The sequence below is a fragment of the Scylla paramamosain genome, chromosome 4 (genome assembly GCF_035594125.1).
Source record: "Scylla paramamosain isolate STU-SP2022 chromosome 4, ASM3559412v1, whole genome shotgun sequence".
Taxonomy (NCBI): Eukaryota; Metazoa; Arthropoda; class Malacostraca; order Decapoda; family Portunidae; genus Scylla; species Scylla paramamosain.
The window spans coordinates 21,297,178-21,307,026 of record NC_087154.1 but is presented as its reverse complement, the minus strand read 5'-3'; the positions used below and the strand labels follow the sequence as shown (position 1 = coordinate 21,307,026).

Here is a 9,849-nt window from a genome sequence, read left to right as displayed (position 1 = left end):
ATACGTTCGGGTGGAGAAGCGGGAATTTAAGCGTCCCATTGTTCACCGGAAGAAATACCGCCATCCCTCCCAGTTCCCATTCTCTGCGTGACGGCCACCTCCCGTTTGCAAATGGTTATTGTTTATTAGGTGTGTGTGTGTGTGTGTGTGTGTGTGTGTGTGTGTGTGTGTGTGTACTCTATACTTTCACTTGATGTCTCACTCTCACTCTCCCTCTCCCCTTGACCAGTAGGCTGGACCGCGATACCTGCCTTGCCCAGCCTTGAAGGACGCCACACATTGCTGGGAGAAAAGCATTGTGCTCACATCCCCATGAGTAATGTGCTTATGTTCTCTGGGGAAGAAAAGACGCATATGTTATATTCACCGTGTGTGTGTGTGTGTGTGTGTATGTGTCCGCAAGTGTATTATCTCCTCAAGCCAAGGTCGCTGCCACTTCAGATCAGTCCCCAAACATGGTATGCACCATGAAGTCCTCACCAAAACGGGCAAACATAAACGTAGATTATAGGTCAATAATTTGTGCTAAACCAACAGGGGTCCCATGTGTGTTCAGATTGCTGTCCTCCATCCCTCATCTTGTCCCTCACCCCGCAGACAGACCCTTGTTCTCCCCAGTGACCTCGACTTATTCAGTGTTTGCTTGGTCTGCAAACAACCTGACTTTCTAGTACTAGTAACCAAACACTTGTAAATCAGGCCCTGAGAAGTTAGCTTGGCTTCACCTTGGGCTCAATTTGTGGAAACTTTGTATACTGACAGGAACATCTAATTGAGTGAATGATTGATAATGTGAGTAAAGTTAAGGATGTTTAGTAGTAAGTATTCTCTCATGCTGACTTGTTTACTTATAAGGTACAGTATACACTGATACAAATTTTAACTCTTACTCAAAGGTTGCAGTGTGTTTAGGGTTTGACAGCTCGAAAAGGTTTATGAAATCTTCCTAAAAAAAAATAAAATAAATAAATAAATAAAATAAAAAAAAATAAAAAATAAAGAATAAACCAACCACTTGCATAGGAGGGCTCAAAGAGTATATTGTTTAGTGATGTCTGTCAGGCCTCATGTCTGTATACACACACACACACACACACACACACACACACACACACACACACACACACACACACACACACACACACACACACACACACACACACCTGGCTGATGATGGTGTATGTCATGCACATATTTGTGTCAGGCATCAAGTAGCAGTATGGTGGTGTTATTGTCATGGAACTGTCATCCCACATCACCCTGGTGACAGCAAGGGGCAGCTGATGCATGGGCATACCATTCTTGAGGGAGGCAGCCATAAGTTTAGTGCACACTCAAACAATCTCTTAGCCATATTACTTTTATATAATAATGTGTGAGGGACCCACCATATGTATATAATATGTTTCATACAATATATGCTAAGAGCTCAAGCTAAGAGATTAATGAATTTTGGATTTGTATTCTACCCAAGTTTTTTTGTGTATAAGGTCACCTCATGTATGCTTATACTTTTTTTTTTTTTTAACATTATTGAATTAGGTATGTAATGCTTCAGGATTGTTCTTCTGCCATGTAGTGGAAAAAGTTGTCTGTTACAATACTTTTATATTTCATTTAAGAACCTGTAGGAACATCAGAAACAAAAAAGAAAATGTAATGTTTCCTTGCAATAAACATGCAACTCTTTTTGCAGGTGAGCGAGGTATCACGTCGAGGATGGAATGAAGCATCTCGGGCTTGGGGCAGTGGTGGTGCAGGGATGGGAAGCCTTACAGGGAGTTCTGGAGGACCTCATGAGCGCTCCTCTCTCCTGCTGGGCCCTGGTGATGGTTACCAACGACTAGACAACAACAGGTGAGCTGACAACTGCTCTCCAGTTGTTGAACTGAATCAGCATGGTCCGTAGGCATGTGATCTTGATCCAAAACATGTGCTGTGTATTGCTGGCTAAACCAGTATGTTTCTGTGGTTTGTGAACAACTTCCTTCTGCTGAAATACTTGTAATATTCATGAAAATACTTATGGCAGTGTAAATCCCATTACTAATGATTTACATAATATCTGTGTTACTTGTTATTTGTGTTAGTTTATTTTTTTAATGTAGGAGGGGCACCATCAGCCAAAGGCTGCCAATCCCCATACAGAGTTGAAAGTGTTAGTCAAAACCGCAGGATAAGTGTCCTGAAAGGGTTCAAGTCATAGGAAGGTGGAAATACAGAAGCAGGCAGGGAGTTCCAGAGTTTATCAGAGAAAAGGATGAATGACTGAGAATACTGGTTAACTCTTGCATTAGAAAGGTGGACAGAATAGGGGTAAGAGAAAGAAGTAAGTCTTGTGCAGTGAGGCCACAAAAGGAGGGGAAGCATCATTTAGCAAGATGACAAGGAGAGTATGCTAAGGTGGAGCAGATGATATGGAAGGATAGACAATGTTAATGTTGGGTAGAATGTGCAAGAGTGGACTGTATGGACAGGGATAGATAGAACTCCTCCATTATGAGCATCCCTTGAGGGAGTTCCAAGGTATAGGAATCAATGTAGGTTAGATAAGATTGTGCCGTTGCTTAACCAGTTAGTTGTGTCCATGTACATATGTATAGACTTACCCCAAGCATTATGCATGGTAAGACATGTTCATTATTATTTATTATTCTGGACATAACAGAAGAGCAACACACTAATAACTGTTGAACAACCCAACCTAAAAGCTTGTCATGACCTTATTCATGTTTCTGTATCTTCTAACACATTGGTGCTGGGGAATCTTATTTGCATGCTCATCAAATACCTGCATGGCTCTCCTCAACCCCTAACCCAGTGGAACCAGTGTGAACACCTCTGACCCTGACAGCAGCAGTGGTGATGGCCGTGGTGATGATGAAAAAGCAGAGGGTGAAAGTTGCAGTGTGGAGTAAGACATTGCCTCATAGTCTTAACATATGTGCATTATATTACCTTTAGACTTTTTATGTTAATAATATAGCAGCTTTAAAATGTTTTAATAACTAATAACTGAACTTGCAGTCTCACAATATGTTAGTCCTTTTGCTTTACCTTGCTGTGCCATATCTGTACTGGAACAGAACAGTAAATAGTGCATTTTTTCAAGGGCAAATGATGGCTGGGGTGATGACACATGGACCAGCGATTGGGGCAACAACAGCCAGCCAAACTCACCTGGACAGACCAAACTGAACTCAACAGAGACCTCTCCTAATTCTCGGGTTTCCAAGAAGAATGCCAACAATGCTACAAAGAAGAATAGAAGCTCAACCAAAAAGGTGATTTGTGTGGTCCTTATTTTTTATGCTACCAAACATCTAAACTGGGCACTTTCTTGCTGCAGTAATTTTATTTCAGCATCATGATTATATGTCATGAATTTCTTATTTTAGTTTATACTGAGTGTGTAGCCTGTAATGAAAATACACAGAGCAACAGGGAAAAACATGATACTAGAGACATAACAGCTCGCCTGAAAGAGGAAGATTTTTTTTTATATCATCTAAACACCTGCTGCTGCATACTTACATTGCAGTTTCTTGATTCCCATCCAACATTCTGGCATTCATGAATTAAGTGGTATTGGAAGTTGGGGGGATGTATTTTAAAAAGTGAAAGAGATCGTTGAGAAGCTTTATTTTCTCAAATCAGTTGTCTTTTGCCATTTATCATAATTGGCATCAATAGAATTTGCCTAAATTCTCTTCATTGTAGATCAGTTTGTCATGGAAAATAAAAGTAGGTGTTATTGAATTAGACCACAGATTACAATAATTATAATCTTATTTAATTCATATTGATAATCATTTATCATTCCCTCATGCAGATGTCCATAACAAAAGAGCCTCTACTTGATTCTGTCCTTATATTGCACTCTCACACACTCCATTCACCTCAACCTCTCATCCTTCTTCTTTCTGGTCTTCCAGAGCAGTCCTCCCCTTTTATGAGTCTTTTCTTTCATATCTCACAACATCTATTCCTGTGTGTATTCTCATCTCATTTTCTTGCTTTCTCTCCACATGACCAAAACAATCTTTAAATGTAATTGACCACCCATACCACTCAAAAATATATTCCTTTACTTTCAAGAGACATGCCATATATTCCATATTCTCTTTCATAGGCCATGTCTCCAAGTAATTGCCACCCACTTGAAAGGGCAGAAATATGTCATATACAGGTTTTGTTGGTGTAAGATATTAGCAAGCCAATATTTTGTTATTCTTTGTTCTGATATACAGAACATGAGTTGGAAAAAAATAATAACATTGAAACATGTATTTCTCTCAATCAGGTGATTTATTAGGAAGCATTAAATAAAATCTATATGCAAACTGTTGTCTACAGTAAACTATAACATTAGGTAACAGATTGCCAACTCTTGCAAACATTGATGAGTTTTTTTTGTTTTTACCAAGTTGTTGATGATGTCTCATATATTGTGTTTATGTCATTTCCTTGAATGTTCCCAAAGGTGTGTGAGAAATGGCTGGTTGTTAAGAGAACGAAAGTTATATTGATGTTACTCTTGTATGGATGCTCATTTTACTTAAAGTTGAATGTGTTGATTTTTTTAAATAAATACAAAGCTTGCAGTGATATAATATTTTGTATCTGTTTGCAGGAAGGGAAGGCTGAACAAGAGTTGTTGGTGGATGTGGGGAGTGGTGGTGGTGTTGGCGGCAAGGGGCACACCTGGGACAACTGGGATGATGACTGGGAGAAAGTTGATGCCCAGTGACCTTCCAATAAACACCTGCCATGTGCAGATGAGGATGTTGAATGAAATGAGAACATTTTAAAGTAGATTCTAAAGTGATGAGTGAGTTTCTTGAACTTTTACTAGATACAGTCTTTTGAATGAATTGCAAAATTCATTTAGAATATATATTATTTTTTTATATTCATGGAGAGGAAAGAATCTAGTATTAATGGTATTTATATGAAAGGAAGAAACCATTATTTAATAATAGCTGATTTGATATAGTGAAACCTTTCAGCAGGAAAGAAGTGTTTTGATCATTACCAGATAATTGGATCTAGCAAATCTTCATTGAAAACAATGACACCAGTTTTATGACTAATCATGATCAAAAGACTGTTGTAGTATTTGTGTCCTCCTGTGATGTGTGGTGGTGGAGGGGCAGCCTAACAGAGTGAGCAGCAGTGTGTGGGTGTCCCAGATGAAGAATGTATATTGCACATAGTAATATTTTTGTTATTAAGACATTGTTTGTAGATTTTTTAAATGGATCATAAAATTTATGGGTATGCGGTGCAATTTCGTATGATAAGTTGTAGCAAAACAAAAAACCTATTTAATATATATGAAAAAGCTATTGAAAAATATGTTGTATATCCTATTTGTGATTATAAATGAGCCAGCAAATATAAGTTACAGCCAGTAGTTTTTTTTAAGATTAACTTAATTTTATTTCTTTCTAAGAAACTATAAAATACAGTACCCATGTTGAATCAGATGTTTAAAAAAATGTATTTACTCATTTATTTTTACTTCATTGTTGATTTTCATTCTTATTTAGATATCTGTGGAATTTGTTAATGAGTAAAGGTTGTGTGAAATGATAAAAATGCAGATAAAACTGTCAGTAGCACTGTCTATATATTTCTATATATTTTGCTTCTATTTCCATCCCCCAGTGCTCTTTTGACAAGCAGTCTTCATGTGAGCCAAAGGGTTTTCAAAACAACTATGACCTGCATAGTAATGGAATCACAGGCAATGTAGGAAGCACCATGACATCATAACAATCATCAGCTCTTAGCACCTAGCCCCATCAATGGTATATACAGTAACTATTTTTATACTCAACACCAGAAGATTTGCAATTGTATCCTCCTGTTACTCTGCCAGGTTTATCAAGACTCACTTCTGTTAAGCTCTACAGTCATTTGTTCTCAAGGATTGTTTCATCAATTTCTTTCACTTAAACAAATAGGAAGACAGAATGAGACAGGATTCAGCACATTTTTATGCGCAAGAAAAGATAGGAGGCATAGGTGTCATAAGGACTGCTCTGCTATAGCAAGTGAGCCTCACCAAGGTTGTTGGTCTCGTCATGTAGTGTGTGTGTGTGTGTGTGTGTTTGTGTGTGTGTGTGTGTGTGTGTGTGTGTGTGTGTGTGTGTGTGTGTGTGTGTGTGTGTGTGTTTTCCCTTCACTTTTTTAAAGTTACTTTCCCAACAGAAAAGTGAATTCATTCCACTTTTGTAAAGTATTTTGTTTAGGTAGAAATTAATAACCATTTAGGCAGAGGAGTTATCATATATATATATATATATATATATATATATATATATATATATATATATATATATATATATATATATATATATATATATATATATATATATATATATATATATATATATATCTATATATATATATTTCTCTCTCTCTCTCTCTCTCTCTCTCTCTCTCTCTCTCTCTCTCTCTCTCTCTCTCTCTCTCTCTCTCTCTCTCTCTCTCTCTCTCTCTCTCTCTCTCTCTCTCTCATAATCTGAGTCATGTTTTTTGTTTCATGTGTACATAGGAGTGGCATGTTAATGAACTAGGATTGTATGTATGTGTGTGTGTATGTGGGTGTGTGTTGATGTACAGGAAAGAGGTGTGCATGCATGCATGCATGTTCACACAAGCATATATGTGCTCACCTGTGTAAGTGTGTATATGTGTACAAGTTTCTAAAATGTATTGCAAGATTCCCAGAGTAACAAGAAGTGTTCCTTTTTTTTCTTTCTAGCTTGGTTAATCTGTTTTAATGCTTCAAGTAGATAACTTGTTGAGTCCATCCTTTTTATTCTTTGCCACCTCATAATAATCTATGGGTGTGGCAATAATTACACATGTTGGGAACAGTTGGGACTTCATAGTCTGAGCAACTACTGGTGCCAAGCAGACATCACCTGTGATGAAATCCAGTTTATAAATGTTGCTCAGCATTTTTAAGGTCCTCTGGCAAGTGTATTCCATGATTTCAGGTATTAGCTGGTGTGATGATCATCATTTCTGGACTTGTGATTAACTCTCACTGAAGTCTAGTCAGTTCTAAAACATCAGCAGTTGTTGATCGAATCCTGGCTTAAAATTCAGTGAATCCTCCTGTAACAGTGATAATTCTATACTTAGAAATAAATGAGTTTCCAAAGTATGTATCAGAGACTTGATCCGTTCCATTCCTCACAAGATGAGATAATAACCTAAGAGTATTTTATTGCTGTAAAGGAGTATGCTTTCATTTTGATAATGTAAAGTACTATTCTGATTTTAGAGCAGTTATCCTACGCAAAAGATTGTTACTTGGAGAAGCTCAGTTATGAAGTTGGTGGTGGAGAAAAAACATTTTAGCTTGAGAGCCTTTGAGTAAAGCTTCTAGGGATTCTAATGCAGTGTGGGCCAGATTTTAGAACTGCTGTTCTGTTTACTAATGACATTTAGAAATTGGATGATGTCTTCAAACTTGGAGTTGAGGAACTGTAATTAAAGTGTGTTCAAAGATGCATAACTCTCATTGATGTGGGAGTTTAAGTGAGAAATATGAAAAATATTTTGATATCATTTAGAGGATCAATTGTATTAACAGAATAGTAGACAGTAATCATATTTCTCATAAACACTTGTTGACCAAAAAACAGCACATTGAAATATCAAATTTGTGTACCCAACTGAGAAGGGCTTATTGAAAATGACACCTGTGTCTTTGCCTTCATGATCATCATACAAAAGTATTGATTGAAGAAAAATGAGGTGCTCTGGCAGTGACCCTTTTATTCTTGAACCCTTTGTCTACTTTTTGAGGTACAAGAGTAAACCCAATATTTATGTTAAATGAACTGCTAAGGAGCTGCTATAGCAGCAATAGTTATGTTCATATATGACAGCACAAAGATTTGCAGACAACTTGCTATATAACAGGTAATGTGTCTTGTGTCTGTGCAGTGAAGCTCCACTCCAGCTCCTATACTTGCCTTTTCAGAAGCATGGAGTGAGTGTTGCTCATCATGTTCTGGCCTTGTCTGATGATGCTGTAACTTATAGATACATATTATTCTGTTTCTTGCAAACATCAGTTTCCTGACAAGTCATTTGTCCACTATGTTCTCTTCATTTCAAAGTAGCTACGTTTTAGCATAACTTGTTCAGGCAGGACTATAAGATATATTTTTGCTTGAATTATCAGCATATGTATGTATTGTACTATACATATTTATTTAAAGTATTTTGTAATGACATAATCATGCTATTTCTTATGAGCTAGATTACTCATGTCCTTTATTGTCATTAGTAAAACCATAATGGTGACTATTTTTAATTTCTAAGTAATCCCATACAAACACAAAAGTCTGTGTGTTAGTTCAAGGAAAGACAAGAAAGAGAGAAAGAAAGAGAGCTTTGCAATAAAGGAAAGTAATTGGATCTTTGGGTACATGATGAGAGGAAGGATTGCAAATGTGAAAGTAAAAAGGCTTCTTGGGATAGCAAGATAGTCTGGAGAGTAACAATCATAAGATGTGGAATAAAATTCAAGGAACTAGGACATGAGCAGTGAAAAGAAGTTACTTGAGAGGTGGCTGTTGTGCAAGCAGATAAACAGTGAAACTATTTATAGAAGATTCTTTATATCCAGTAAGGGAAAGGGAATATGCTGTGACATAGTAGAGGTGATGAAATGCAGCACCCTGGAATTACTTAACCTTGAGGGAATAATCCATTGAAATAAAAATAAAGACACACAAGAATGGAATGGATGCCAGTAGTATAATAGGACAACTGTTGGTAAAGTGGGAAGTTAGAGTGTTGGCATATGTGTGAGAGCATGAGAAAGTAGGAGAACTTGAATGTACTTGGATAAGATGCATGGACAGCTGCATATGAGGAATTTAATACCAGGGCCACCCAATCTTCAGGAATGGGTATTAGCATATAATGGGCTTGACCTTTCAAGAAGTACCTGTAGAGCATTCCTTACAAAAGCACATAGCAGAGACAGTGTCTACATGCATGGATTCTCATCTTCATTAGCATTCACAAGTATTCCCTCTTATTTTATCCTCCGGGCCTCTAGTGGAGAGATGTATCCACACCACCAACTCTGTTTGAGTGTCAGTTTGACAGCATCTCCACACCAAAGCCAAACACCAGAGCTGTTTTACCTTTACTGCATAATTTTTAATGTTTTTATTGCATCTCCAGTTAATGCAGTATCACATATCCAATTCTCCTGACGAAAGTTACAAGTGTTCCAGTACATCAATGTGCCAAATGTGAGAGGAGTCTGGAAGCTATAGCAATATGCTCTTTTTGTACTTTTTGTCATTTGATAAAATAATGTATATTCAGTAATTTTTATAAGTATGAACTGGTTGTCTTGAAAGGCATGCTGATTATCATTCTGAATCTCAAGACATACCTGTTGGATTCCACAGCCTCACTGCATAATTTTCAGAATTAAGATGAAAATCCAAAAATGCTATTATTACAGGGAACATGGATGTGCCGCTTTGCAGCTATGACATAGTGGTAAGACAAGAAACATAGAATAAGATTAACTTGATGCAGCTCACACTTAGTGTCGGATAGTGGAAGGAAAACTTGAGCAGGGCAAAGGTGAACTTATGTTACATTGGTAATATTTTGTACATATTATGCGTGCAAAGGAAATGAGATGATAATATGCATTATAAGTTAAGTCACTGAATAATTTGCATAGAATAGTAGAGAATAACAAGTTGGATGCAAAATTCTAATAATTTTAGTGATCCACGTGATGATTGTGAAATCCCCATAAGTCTAGTATAGTGTAAAGATTTACATTATAGG

At 37.0% G+C, this 9,849-nt stretch overlaps 1 protein-coding gene across 5 annotated transcripts in view; it reads left to right on the top strand.

The window, feature by feature from the left end:
• LOC135099835 (ADP-ribosylation factor GTPase-activating protein 1-like) overlaps positions 1-8,331 on the top strand; it is a 54,845-nt gene extending 46,514 nt beyond the window's left edge. For 3 of the 5 annotated variants that reach the window (XM_064002424.1, XM_064002422.1, XM_064002420.1), the window contains 4 exons: positions 1,697-1,857; positions 2,822-2,914; positions 3,113-3,284; positions 4,634-8,331. In XM_064002424.1, the coding sequence (XP_063858494.1) occupies positions 1,697-1,857; positions 2,822-2,914; positions 3,113-3,284; positions 4,634-4,750 (543 nt within the window). In that variant the 3' untranslated portion in view covers positions 4,751-8,331. The remainder of the gene's footprint in view (positions 1-1,696; positions 1,858-2,821; positions 2,915-3,112; positions 3,285-4,633) is intronic. The other 2 variants (XM_064002425.1, XM_064002423.1) reach the window with 1 other exon arrangement.
• Positions 8,332-9,849: the final 1,518 nt, after the last annotated feature.